The following is a 14,077-nucleotide window of genomic DNA, read 5'->3' as shown; positions in this document are numbered from 1 at the left end:
CTATAATAGTAAAACTTACATTTCTGGACCATGTCATGTTTCAAGGCCTGCTTTTTTTTTTTTTCCGATTTTTGCTTCTGGGGCCACCACAGCCAACCATCTGCCTATGCATGCAGTGGTTTGGATATGATATGACATTATGTTTTATGCCAGTGACACCACCTCTGCTTGAGACTGACACAGTTTGAAAGAAAATTTGTTTACCTTTAGGGAGGAAAAACATTTTAGGTCTTACTTACTAATAGTTTGTCTTGCCTATCAGAAAATAACTCCTGTCACTGTTCTTTGGTGACAAACAGCAGGTTGCCTTATTTTCACTGGGGTTGAGATCCTGCTGGCCTACAGTGCCACCTACTGGTATAATGATGAACACCTTTTAGCTTTATTCTATCAAGTGAATGTCTTTGAAAGCACAAATCTTTAAACAGTTAGAAATTTAGGTGAGATATAGGATAGTACAAAGACAAGATTCATCATTATTTTACAGAGAAAACAGACAGGGAAGTATGAATAAATACAAAAATACAGATAGTTAAAAGAACTGTATGTGACATTTTGATCCAAATGTCAAACATGACATATCACTCTCCCCAGATATGATTTATTCTTAATTATAAAAGCATTGGACATGATGGCCAAGTTGTTTATGTTATAATTTAAATGTTTTGGTTCTCAAGACAATTATCCAATCAGAAAGCAGACTGAGCCTCACGTGAGTCTTTCATTAGGTATTGATAGTGTCAATGCTGTAACCGTACAGTCTGTAATCCAGTTGATTTAAACCTAAAGAAATGAATCTGTTCTGAATCCACTAAGCAGAACCTGCAGTCAGTCAAATACTCTTCTGTTGCAGTATATGCTGTTCATAAACTTGTGTCCGCTATTACAAATAGGTTCATTTATGACTGTAGTACCTTTAAGAGCAAATGTAAGAGTGCAGGTTACATACAGTTCTTTTAACTAAACAAAGCAAATGATATAATGAATTGTAAATTGTAAATAGAACTTTTCTAATATTGTTTGTTGATATAGAAGAATATAAAAATAACAGACCCTGCATTGTACGAATTGCACTTGCAAAAGCATGATAACTGAACTTTTGGACACATTTTCTGAAAACTAAATCAGTTTAGACTGACTAAGAAAAAAATACAGAATATGCAAGTTTCAAGTAAACATTTTGTAAAACAGGTTTGAGCATTTTGAATGTTAATTACTGTGCATTTGATCTGTTCAAAATAAATATGTGGAATTATTGAGACTGTCTTTTATGTGAGAGCTTGATACTTTCAGGTATTAAGTATAAATACAGAAGATTTAACCTACTACACTTTATCTTAATAAAAGCTCTATGACACATTTTATTACTATTTCCTGTTTTATGGGTTTGGCGGGAGGAGGAGAAACGAAACTGACGTTTGATAAGTCAGACACAAAGTCTAAACGCAACTTCAGCTATAGCCTCCTTCAGATGCATCTTAACAACAAATGCGCCACAAAAAGGTAAGTTTAGTTCGTCACATAGTGAGCTCTGTGGATCGACCTCACTGTGCACTAGATTTACTTCTGTTTATTTCTCATGTGGGTCGGTCTTGTTTACTTTTATCATCGCACCATTCGCTTAAAACACGCACCACTTTGAGCCAGGTAAGATACTAAGGTGAGACATTCAGGTGAGAGGCCATCTGCTGATCGACGAACTTATTTCCTTGATAACGCGCTGAACCGTGAGGGCCGCGCTGATGACAGACGGACAGAAGAAACTTTTTGAGCGAGACGCAGACAGAACCAGGTTAACCTGCGCAGGCAAAGACAGGAAGAGACATGTTGCGTTTGTTAGATTATTTTGCTCTTCGGACATGCTTGAATCAGGCAAAGATATGTTTTATCTTCTTTGTGTCTTTTATTTTAACATATGCGACATAAAAATAACAGCAGCAAGATCCCGCGGAAGTGAAAAAATAAAAGCATTCACAGTACAAAATAAAGTGCATAATAAAGTTACAATAAAATAACATGAGAACACAAATCTAACAAGACATGTCTCTATGAAACTGATCTAAATTGCCAGACGAACGTGTCAAACACTCTGTAGCGCCAATTCATATAGGCCCAAAATAAGTTGCACTGTTGTACCTCGGACTGAATGTATCGATCTGAGGTCGACCGCTTTCACTCCCTGCTCCTCAGTATCAGAAGAGCGCTCGAAACTTGTTCTCGGAGCGGGTTTTTACTGAGACTGTCGGAGCGAATGCACCTTTACGTTGAACTAACTTGTGGCAGTGTTAAAACAACTTTGAAGACATTTATAGTTTGCCTTTACTATTAAAACAAACTTTCTTCTTATGTACGAAATGCGTGTCATTTGTAGAAAGAGATGCTTTGTGTGAACCCAATTTATAGTGATACATTTAAAAATGCCTTTCAAAAACATACAATCAGTATGCACAACATTGTGACTTCTTTACCATGTATGAAAGTGATGTATGTGTGCGCGCGCGTGTGCGTGAGTGGTGGTAGGCAGCTTCACTTCTGTCAATTTGCCGCTGTCGGAAGTAGAAGCTTAAACTACCTCACTGAAAATGAATAATGACTGCAGTGTAGCACTTTGAGAGGCTATGACAAGCCTGTAAAGCACATTGCAAGTCTAAGGCATTATTAATATTATCATTATTTGAATGCCATTTGTTGCTTTGACCTTGTGTAAATTTGAGTTTGTGTAATACAGTTTGCTCATTTGTGTGTTACAGCTTTTGTGAAGAGACAAAATGAATTTTGCACCCATGGCAGTGAATGAAACACATCCTTTAATAGAGTGTATTCGAAGTGACAACCAAAAGAAGTTAAGGAAACTATTACAGTTAATAACATCAACATCAATGATTTTTACCTCATTCAAAGAAAAGAACCAACTTATGACTCCACTAATGGCTGCTGTGGCCTGTTACAATGAGCACATTACTGTTTTTCTTTTAAAAGGGTCAGATCCAAACAAACTGTATCACAATGGATTCACTGCTTTGCATTTTGTCGTACTATTCAAGGCCCGACCTGTTTTTGTGAGTCGTCTTCTTGAAGCCAAGGCCAACCCAAATATATATTCACCTCTAGGTTTAACTGTTTTGCAATATGCTGCCTTTCATGACAGGAAAGATGTTATAACACTGCTTCTTTCAGCTGGAGCACTAGTAACACGTGTACCAGCAGACCAACCAAACAGTCTTAATAAGAAACTCTTGGAGATGATTGGGATACTCGCATCAGAGGGAGATGAGCTCTGCTCTAAAGTCAGGTGCTTTTTAGAGCTGGAAATTTTTAGCCTGTGAGAAAACTCCTGAAGATGTTTTTCAAAACTTTTGACAGTGACATGTTGAATGAACATCCTCAGAACCACTTAATCATGATTGAACTTCTCCTGACACTGTCAGCACCATCTCGAGAAAAATACAGTCCACTATGTATCAAATGGCTCAAACAAAATGACTATCTTGCATTCCTACATTGAGAACATTGTCTAGAACGCTTCCCAAACATGAATCCTTGATGTAATATACCTGTGGCAATCAATAGTTTACATGCAGTTTCCTGCACTACGGAGGAAATACCTCTTGAGCAGACGATGGCTATAACGCCACATTTACTCCTTCGATTAAAAGAGAAGAATGTAGGTATGGCAGTGCTTCAAACCCTGTATGTGATAACACAGAAAACAAGTAAGACCCAGGAATGGGACGCCACATTCCTAGAAACAATATGCAAAAGTATAGCTCCTTTTGTAAAGGAGCAGCAGCCCTCTGACATTAGAGAGTTCACATATGGAGTCTTTGCAAACTTACTCCCTCTAAAACATTCAGTTAAAATCTTCAGGTCAGTGGGGATCTGCACTGTGCCTGAAGATGTTCTGACATCTGCTGAGATGAAAATTTACGACAAGCTCAAAGAGGGGCTGAGGAAACTCAAAGATCACTTTAACAGAACAAACTCTGAATGTGAAGACACTTCAGAGGCTCCAGGGTCTGGGAAAAAGAAGAAAAAGAAGAAGAAGAAAAAGAAGGAAAAGTCTGAGATAAACAGTCAGAAAGATACAGTTCCTGTTGAGGAATCCACTTCTAATGTCCAGCCATTTTTATCCAACACTGAATCTTTGCCAACACGTAAGTGGCTCTCGATCAGCAGAAGATGGAAGGAAAAGCTGGAGAAACTCCAGAGCTCTGAACAAATCTCTCGAATAGGAAGTATAGTGTATGTGAATGATGCAGAGTTCCTCATCGCTAAAGGCAGTGATGGGACTGAGGTCTTTCTGGGGCTGAGGGATGATGGCACTGAAGTGGCCATTAAGAGGATGACAATAACTAACTATCAAGTGTTGAAGAACGAGGAGGGGTTCCTCCGACTCCCAGAGCTGGACCACCCCTCTATAGTACGATACATTGATTTTGCAGAGGACCTGAACTTTGGGTATTTGGCTCTTCAGCTTTGTGAATACACTCTGGAAGAATACATTGAAGATATTGACAAGAATAAAAGGAAAAAACTGGCCCAGCAGTTTCTTGAAGGCTTGTGGGTTCTGCATAGCTACAAGACTCCAATTCTACACCGAGATCTCAAACCTCAAAATGTGTTGATTGGTAAGTCAAAATAGGGATGATTTTATAGGATATGTTAGTGATTCTTGAGAGATGGGCAAAACAGGTATTAGAAGAAGATACCTCCACACTGTCTAAACATGCAAGTAACATTTTGCCAAAAAAAACAAAACAAAAAAAAACCTCCAAAAAACAACCTTAATCAGGCAAAATTATATATTCATAATTTAAAGTCATTATATGTTTTTTCATTATAGGTCTTTATTGTACTAAAACATGGAAAAGCATGCATCCTTTCTCTGAGCAGGCTTGCCTCTCCACTAACCTGACTCTTCTGGACTGTAGGAAGATTTCCATGGAGAATGTTTGGAAATATGACTTTGTTTTTCCATGGAATCTTGCTGATTTTCCACCTCCAGAAAATCACACTGTCACTTTAAGAAGGTGTGGCCCAATATAACAGTTTTGTTTAAGTTTAGATATTTTTGAAAGAAATATCTTAATTTATGATCCACACCTAAACCTTTGTGTTATATTTTGTCCCAACTCACAAGGATCACTAATGTTAAAATCATTTAAAACTATAGTCCTCATCTAAACAAAGCTAACTCATCACTGTCATATATTGTTGTCACATAATCTTTTCCATGCAGATGTTCAGGGAAAGTCTAGACTGGCTGATTTTGGGATAAGTCGACAGTTACCGAAAGGCCAAACCTCTTGCCGTACACAAGGTGCTGGGACTAAATTCTGGATGGCCAGAGAGACTTTAGGCAAAATAAGGATCCTGTGCCATACAAGTCCAGCACAGATATGCAGGTCAGCTCTCACTGTTGTGTAGTTATTTGATTAGTTAAAAAGATTATTTGAATTGTTCCTCTTTTTTTCAGGTGGCAGGAATGTTGGTTTACTACATTCTTTCTGGAGGGAAACACCCATTTGCTCCTGAGTTTGATTTTGAATGTGAGGTAAACATTTATAATGGGAAATACAACATAAATCATATTCAGGATGAAGTGGCGAAAGACCTCATTGAAATGATGATTGACAAAGAACCAAAGAAGAGACCCAAAGTGGAGGAATGTTTGAGTCATCCCTTTTTCTGGGATAATCCAAAGTAAGAAAGAGAATTGTTATTTTTGTCTCCTTCATATTGACAAAAATTATCATCTTTTTAGGCGACTTGAGTACCTGAAAGAAATTGGAAACCGTCCTGAGGTTTCCAACTGTCGGGATGTTGAAAATGAATGTATTTCTGCAGTGGAAGAATTTGTTGGCGACGGATCTTTGAAGGACTGGAAAACAAAAGTGTGAAATCAAAATAACTGACAATAGATATTGATATAACTATAACAATTTCTAACGTCTGACTTTGTCTATATTTTTTAAGTTCCCAGAAGATTTGGTTCTGAAAATGGACAAAAGAGGTTAAACTTATCCCGAAAATACATTGGGACTATTGCGCTTCATACGCAATCTTTATGTGCATCAGTAAGTTGGTCTGCAGAACTTTAAACATTAAAAAATATATTTGTTATTTTGTTTGCTTTTGCGACATGAAAACTCCCCTGTCAATAATGTATATTTCTTGTTTTCTTTCCAGTTCCAAGGATGCAGCCGAAGTTGATGTGTTCACGTTGTTTCCAGATCTTTTTGGTTCCATTTTTAAATTTGCCAAAAAACAGGGATGGAATTTGGAGACACCCCTGAGAGAGATGTTTCAAAGTAAGGAGTCCTGATGTAGAGGAGAATCCTGCAGCCCCAGTCCAGGAGTCCCAAAGCAGTTATGTGACTAAAAGTGTTAACATATGATAGTATGTAATCTTGCTGAATTTCAGGTGACAGCATAATATTCTGTAGGGCATTAATATTTATTAGAGATGAAGGCAGGTAAAATTAATATTGCTGAAATGCAGATTTTTGTTGTAATACATTGAGTTCTTGGGTCTGGTTACAAATAGAAATGATCTTTGTTAATTTACCATTTGTTTACACCAAAAGCTATAGATACAATTGATCAGAACAGAGATTCAGTCATTTCTAATCATCAGAGTTATGTTTTTTTTTTAATGGAGGTCTACAGCCAATCCTCTGTCTGTAGTAGTACTGAGTGATAGTGACAGCTGAATTTGAAAGAAGAAATTTGATTAGTTTCAATGTATGTCAGTGTCATTGATCAAAATCTATCTCATTGATGTTCAGGAAATTAATATAGTATTTTTTAATAACTAATTAATCAATAAAATATATGAATCACTGCATGGCATGTTCTTGTAACTGAGGGTCTTGAGTGCATTGAAGATGGAGGCCAATATGAAGGAGATTACTTTATTTTTCTCCACAGCTCTGTCTCATCAATACACGGTACATTAGAACTTTTCAGAACTGCCCGAGCCCACTTCTGTTTTCACAATAAAAGTCAGGGAGTGAGACGGGAAATAGAAATGTCACTTACATTATTTCAATGGATGTTAGAGTGCGATGATTGCCACTTCATGTGTTGGGCACTATATTGTTGTGCGCAAGGTTACGCGGTTATAAAATAAAGGCGGAGCCTCCTGTGTTGCGATTCTGCATGTCAGAGCGGCCAGGCATTGTGGCTACCTGTCAAAAGTTTAGCATGTCTCCTGTCTTTGTCTGTGCTACCTTGGTGGGCTACCGGTGGTAAATCTGTAAAGATGTCCACGCAGGCTGAGAGCACGGGCGAGGGTCCCCGTGCACCTAGAGAGCGACCCGCAGCAGAGGAGTCAACAATGGAGGTCAACAGTCCCGCCCAGTTGGGAGTCCACTCCGGTTCCACAAGTACATTTTCCATTCATTTTTTCCATGAACTTCAAATAAGAAGTTCAAAAGCATTTCGGAGGCTAACCAGCTATGTATATTAACTAATATTAATAACTAGTTGTTTTAAGTCCAAAAATCACTTTTAAAACACAAGATTCCGCAAAATGTTTTAATACCTTATAGTTTTAAAAAACAAATAAAATGACAGTAGTCTTGTTTTGGGTGCACTTGTAAAGGTGGCCTGTCTTATTTCTTTGTAGTTGTCACTGCCCTCCAAAATACTGATGCTCATTGATGAGAGAAACTTTATTGCAACCTGACGAACCTGTTTGTAGTGGTTGAATCTACCCGACTGCAGTGAGTCTATGGTTTGGGTTATTTGTAGTGGCTGTCTCTACCCGACTGCATAATTTTGGTTTTGCAGGTCTGCCCAAAGTACACGATATTTGATATGACATTATGTTTTATGCCAGTGACACAGTTTGAAAGAAAATTAGTTTACCTTTAGGGAGGAAAAACATACAGCAGAATAGATTTTTAGGTCTTACTTACTAATTGTTTGTCTTGCCTATCGGAAAATAACTCCAGTCACTGTTCTTTGGTGACAAACAGCAGGTTGCCTTATCTTCACTGGGGTTATGAGATCCTGCTGGCCTCCAGTGCCACCTACTGGTATAATGATGAACACCTTTTAGATTTATTCTATCAAGTGAATGTCTTTGAAAGTAATCCAGTTGATTTAAACCTAAAGAAATGAATCTGTTCTGAATCCACTAAGCAGAACCTGCAGTCAGTCAAATACTCTTCTGTTGCAGTATATGCTGTTCATAAACTTGTGTCCGCTATTACAAATAGGTTCATTTATGACTGTAATACCTTTAAGAGCAAATGTAAAAGTGCAGGCTACATACAGTTCCTTTAACTAAACAAAGCAAATGATATAATGAACTGTAAATTGTAAATAGAACTTTTCTAATATTGTTTGTTTATATAGGAGAATATAAAAATAAAAGACCCTGCATTTAACGAATTGCACTTGCAAAAGCATGAAAGCTGAACTTTTGGACACATTTTATGAAAACTAAATCACCTGAGACTGGCTAAGAAAAAAACTCCAAAGGAAAAATACAGAATGCAAGTAAATACATGCAAGTAAACATTTTGTAAAACATGTTTTGAGCATTTTGAATGTTAATTACTGTGCATTTGATCTGTTCAGAAATAAATATGTGGAATTATTGAGACTGTCTTTTATGTGAGAGCTTGATACTTTCAGGTATTAAGTATAAATACAGGAGATTTAACCAAATACACGTTATTTTAATAAAAGATCTATGACGTGTTACATTTTATTACTATTTCCTGTTTTATGGGTTTGGCGGGAGGAGGAGAAACGAAACTGACGTTTGATAAGTCAGACACAAAGGTGGACAAAGTCTAAACGCAACTTCAGCTATAGCCTCCTTCAGATGCATCTTAACAACAAATGCGCCACAAAAAGGTAAGTTTAGTTCGTCACATAGTGAGCTCTGTGGATCGACCTCACTGTGCACTAGATTTACTTCTGTTTATTTCTCATGTGGGTCGGTCTTGTTTACTTTTATCATCGCACCATTCGCTTAAAACACGCACCACTTTGAGCCAGGTAAGATACTAAGGTGAGACATTCAGGTGAGAGGCCATCTGCTGATCGACGAACTTATTTCCTTGATAACGCGCTGAACCGTGAGGGCCGCGCTGATGACAGACGGACAGAAGAAACTTTTTGAGCGAGACGCAGACAGAACCAGGTTAACCTGCGCAGGCAAAGACAGGAAGAGACATGTCTTTATGAAACTGATCTAAATGGCGAGACGAACGTGTCAAACAGCAGCTCTGTAGCGTCCAATTTATGTCGGCCTAATTAAGTTGCACTGTTGTACCTCGACCGACTCCCCGCTCCCTCAGAAGAGCGCTCGAAACATGTGCTCTCGGAGCGGACTTTTAATGCAAATACGACTGTCGGAGCGAAAGCTCTTTTACGTCGAACCTAACTTGTGGCAGTGTGAAAACAAAAAACAAACTTTGAAACACTTTTATAGTTTCCCTTTACAATTCAAACAAACTTTCTTCTTATGTACGAAATGTGTGTCATTTGTAGAAAGAGATGTTATGTGTGAACCCAATTTAAAGTGATACATTTTTAAAATGCCTTTCAAAAAACATACGATCAGTATGCACAACATTGTGACTTCTTTGCCTTGTATGAAAGTGGTGGTGTGTGTTAATGGTGGTAGGCAGCTTCGCTTCTGTCAATTTGCCCCTGACAAATTATGAATTAATAATGAATAATGACTACAGTGTAGCACTTTGAGAGGCTATGACAAGCCTGTAAAGCGCGTTGCAAGTCTAAGGCATTATTAATATTATTATTATTTGAATGCCATTTGTTGCTTTGACCTTGTGTAAATTAATTTGGTAATACAATTTGCTCATTTGTGTGTTACAGCTTTTGTGAAGTGACAAAATGAATTTTGCAACCGTTCAAGTAGAATGGACTGCAGTGAATGAAACACATCCTTTAATAGAGTGTATTCGAAGTAACAACCAAATGAAGTTAAGGAAACTATTACAGTTTAATAACATCAATGATTTTTACCCATTCAAAGAAAAGAACCAACTTATGACTCCACTAATGGCTGCTGTGGCCTGTTACAATGAGCACATTACTGTTTTTCTTTTAAAAGGGTCAGATCCAAACATACTGAATCACAGTGGATTCACTGCTTTGCATTTTGTCTTAAAACTTCAAAGCTCCAACTGTTTTTGTGAGTCTTCTTCTTGAAGCAAAGGCCGATCCAAATGTACATCCACCTCTAGGTTTTACTGCTCTGCATTTTGCTGCCTTTCATGACAGGAAAGATGTTGTGAAAATGCTTCTTTCAGCTGGAGCACTAATAACAAGTATACCAGCAGACAATAAGAACAATAAGAAACTCTTGGAGATGATTGGGATACTCGCATCAGAGGGGAATGAGCTCTGCTCTAAAGTCAGGTGCTTTTTAGAGCTGGAAATTTTTGCCTGTGAGAAAACTCCTGAAGATGTTTTCAAAACTTTTGACAGTGACATGCTGAATGAACATCCTCAGAACCATTTAATCATGATTGAATTTCTCCTGACAATGAAATCACCATATAATGAAAAATTTATCAAATGGCTCAAACAAAATGACTATCTTTATTCCTACATTGAGAACATTGTAGAACGCTTCCCAAACATTCCTGATGTGAATATACCTGTGGCAATCAGTAGTTTGCATACTGTGTCTTGCACCTTGGATGAAATACCTCTTGAACAGACAGTGTCAATAATTCCACATTTACTCCATCAATTAAAAAAGATGAATCTGTGTCATGTGGTACTTCAAATCCTGTATATGATAACACAGAAAACAAGTACGGATCAGCAATGGGACACCACATTCCTAGAAACAATATGCAAAAGTATAACTCCTTTTGTAAAGGAGCAGCAGCCCTCTGACATTAGAGTGTTCACATATGGAGTCTTTGCAAACCTACTTCCTCTAAAACATGCAGCTAAAATCTTCAGGTCAGTGGGGATCTGCACTGTGCCTGAAGATGTTCTGACATCTGCTGACATGAAAATGAATGACAAGCTCAAAGAGGGACTGAGGAAACTCAAAGATCACTTTAACAGAACAAACTCTGAATGTGAAGACACTTCAGAGGCTCCTAGGTCTAGGAAAAAGAAGAAAAAGAAGAAGAAGAAAAAGAAGGAAAAGTCTGAGATAAACAGTCAGATAGATACAGTTCCTGTTGAGGAATCCACTTCTAATGTCCAGCCATTTTTATCCAACTCTGAATCTTTGCCAACACGTAAGTGGCTCTCGATCAGCAGAAGATGGAAGGAAAAGCTGGAGAAACTCCAGAGCTCTGAACAAATCTCTCGAATAGGAAGTATAGTGTATGTGAATGATGCAGAGTTCCTCATCGCTAAAGGCAGTGATGGGACTGAGGTCTTCCTGGGGCTGAGGGATGATGGCACTGAAGTGGCCATTAAGAGGATGACAAAGTCCAACTATCGAGTGTTGAAGAACGAGGAGGGGTTCCTGCGTCTCCCAGAGTTGGACCACCCCTCTATAGTACGATACATCGATAATGCTGAGGACCTGAACTTTGGGTATTTGGCTCTTCAGCTTTGTGAATACACTCTGGAAGAATATCTCAAAGACAATGACAGTCCTTCACTGAAAGAGAGTCTGGTACGACAGTTCCTTAACAGTTTGAAGGTTCTTCATAGTCAAAAGCCTCCAATTCTTCATCGAGATCTAAAGCCACAAAATGTTTTAATTGGTAAGACATGTCTTTCCGCTATACAATAAATAATGTATATGTACTATTATTTTTATATGCACAATCATCTAACTTAATTTCACCTCCAACGTTGTCTGAAGATGTAAATGGAAGAGCCAGACTGGCAGACTTTGGCATCAGTAGACGGCTGCTCAAAGGACAGACCACTCTGCGAACAGCCAGTGCTGGGACCAAGTGCTGGATGGCCAAAGAGACCCTGACAGAAGAGGACAGTGGGACACCTTATAAATCAAACACTGACATACAGGTTTGTGGTTTCTCAAAAAAAAAAAAAAAAAGAAATACTATGTAAATGAAACCTTGTGTCTTGTTTCAGGTTGCTGGAATGTTGATTTATTACATCCTGTCTGGTGGCCATCATCCCTTTGGGAACAGGTTCCTGTGTGAAGCAAACATTTTATTTGGGAAATACAGCCTGGAGCATGTAGACGACTTGGTGGCCAAGGACCTCATTGAGTGGATGATCAATGAAGAACCCAGGAACAGGCCCAACGTGGAGAAGTGTCTCAGCCATCCCTTTTTCTGGAACAATCACAAGTAAGAAAGAAGCAGTGATAATGTTGTTTGATTATTGACATAAACTTCATTCTTATTAGGCGAGTTGAGTACTTGAAGAAAGTTGGGAACCGTGCCGAGATTGCCAACTGTCGGAATGCTGAAAATGAGTTTATTTCTTCTGTGGAAGAATTTGTGTTTGATGGATCCTTGGATGAATGGAAAACAAAAGTGAGAAATCAACATATATTGATAAAATTTAACAGATTTTTACAGTTTATGAGTTTCAACAGCCAAAACTCTTTTTTTTAAAATCTGATTTTATGTATACTATATATTTTGTTTAGTTCTCTGAGGAGCTGGTCAAGACAATGGACAAAAGGGGCAAAATTTATCCTGAAAATGCATTGGGACTATTGCGCTTCATCAGAAACCTTTATGAGCATTAGTAAGTTGGCTCTTATTAATATTTTATTTGCTTCTGAACAAAGTTCACCCACCCTCTTTGTTTTTCTTTCCAGTCCCAAGGATGCAGCCCAAGTTGATGTGTTAATGTTGTTTCCAGATCTTTTTGGGTCCATTTATAAATTTGCCAAAAAACAGGGATGGAATTTGGAGACACCCTTGAGAGAGATGTTTCAAAGTGAGGAGATGGCCACAGGCTTTGTCACATCCAGTCCTGATGTAGAGGAGAAACTTGCAGCCCCAGTCCAGGAGTCCCAAAGCAGTTATGTGACTAAAAGCGCTGACATAGGGCAGTAATATTTATTACAGATATGGGACATTTCTATACTTTCAAAATAATGAATGAAATGAATAAAATAAACCTATTTCAATAACTGCATGGCACTTTATGTTAAGTTAATAAATCCATGATGGCACTATATAAAGCTCCTTGATACCTATGGGTAATAAAAACGCCAAATGGGAGTTTTTATTTTTAATTTGTTACCGGAAACGTAGTGTTGTATTCCCTACAGCTTGACTAGATCAAAACGTCCAGGCTGCTGCTGGTGTCTGTATTTATGCAGTCTTCCAAACACAGTGAGAGTGACTGGCAGGGGCTGGTCAGTGAGGTAAGTCAGTCAGACATGAGACGCTGCTTTTCCCGAACATCGATGCTCCATATGGAAGTAGAAAAAAAAGACAAATGAGCTGGACACATGCAGATGGACAGCAAATTTGGAGGCTGCGTTTCATGTGCTGTTGGTTTATGTGAAGTCCCCTTCGGAGGGTCACTGTTCCCGCGTTCAGCCCTCAGCTTTAACTTCTCATACTCTGATTGTCTTAACGTCGCATTATACCGCCACCTTCTGGGTTGTTGGATTGTAATATAAAGTCCCCTGAATATCCCAATATTCTGTTTTACACGCATGTTATCCCAACTCGTCACCAGTGAGGCTTGCTCGAACAAATAAAACCAATATGAATAGTTTCAGATTTATTATTCATATCATATCTTAAGGACATGTTTCCCATTTTACCAGTGCCTAAACAGAATTAGACATCTTGCTTCAACTATGTTATCAGACCAAAATAAATACACATTTTATCTCAGTAGCATTTTCTCTTTTATTTATAAATGCTTAACCTAATTGAAACTACAAAAAAACATTAGGTAATAAAAGTTGTGCAGAACCTGAGTACAGCTTCGTGTGAGTTTAAATAATGTGATAAAGGTTATGGAGGCATGGATCTGTAATAAGATCTTACACTTGCATAGATGAGGACGGTGCTCCGGTCAAGTTTGACCCTGTGTATTTGCACCTGTGTCTTTCCGCTTTTGGCTTGACTGTGGACGAGCCCGGGCTCACAGACATCACTACTAACTAATAACT

At 38.2% G+C, this 14,077-nt stretch overlaps 2 protein-coding genes across 5 annotated transcripts; both read left to right on the top strand.

The window, feature by feature from the left end:
* The first annotated feature begins 1,424 nt into the window (after positions 1–1,424).
* LOC110159350 (probable serine/threonine-protein kinase ireA) lies at positions 1,425–13,048 on the top strand. Of its 2 annotated transcripts, none has more exons than XM_055156469.1 (7): positions 1,425–1,503; positions 9,859–11,723; positions 11,825–11,991; positions 12,061–12,281; positions 12,341–12,470; positions 12,587–12,687; positions 12,761–13,048. In XM_055156469.1, the coding sequence occupies exons 2-7, from the start codon at positions 10,283–10,285 to the stop codon at positions 12,999–13,001; spliced, it is 2,301 nt and encodes a 766-aa protein (XP_055012444.1). In that variant the 5' UTR covers positions 1,425–1,503; positions 9,859–10,282; the 3' UTR covers positions 13,002–13,048. The 2 variants fall into 2 exon arrangements, with proteins under 2 accessions (XP_055012444.1, XP_055012445.1); XM_055156470.1 differs by lacking the exon at positions 1,425–1,503 and adding an exon at positions 8,782–8,871.
* On the top strand, positions 3,565–6,844 carry LOC110159327 (uncharacterized). 3 transcript variants are annotated; one of them, XM_055156472.1, is made up of 6 exons: positions 3,565–4,628; positions 5,240–5,405; positions 5,477–5,703; positions 5,765–5,894; positions 5,977–6,013; positions 6,190–6,844. In XM_055156472.1, the coding sequence occupies exons 1-3, from the start codon at positions 3,620–3,622 to the stop codon at positions 5,556–5,558; spliced, it is 1,257 nt and encodes a 418-aa protein (XP_055012447.1). In that variant the 5' UTR covers positions 3,565–3,619; the 3' UTR covers positions 5,559–5,703; positions 5,765–5,894; positions 5,977–6,013; positions 6,190–6,844. The 3 variants fall into 3 exon arrangements, with proteins under 3 accessions (XP_055012447.1, XP_055012446.1, XP_055012448.1); XM_055156471.1 differs by having other exon boundaries at positions 5,977–6,077; XM_055156473.1 differs by having other exon boundaries at positions 3,565–5,030; positions 5,977–6,077.
* Positions 13,049–14,077: the final 1,029 nt, after the last annotated feature.

The sequence above is a fragment of the Boleophthalmus pectinirostris genome, unplaced genomic scaffold (assembly GCF_026225935.1).
Source record: "Boleophthalmus pectinirostris isolate CB_2022bp ecotype Guang Dong unplaced genomic scaffold, ASM2622593v1 HiC_scaffold_20, whole genome shotgun sequence".
Classification (NCBI taxonomy): Eukaryota; Metazoa; Chordata; class Actinopteri; order Gobiiformes; family Gobiidae; genus Boleophthalmus; species Boleophthalmus pectinirostris.
The sequence above is the reverse complement of the archived record's forward strand: the minus strand, read 5'-3'. Positions and strand labels throughout refer to the sequence as shown.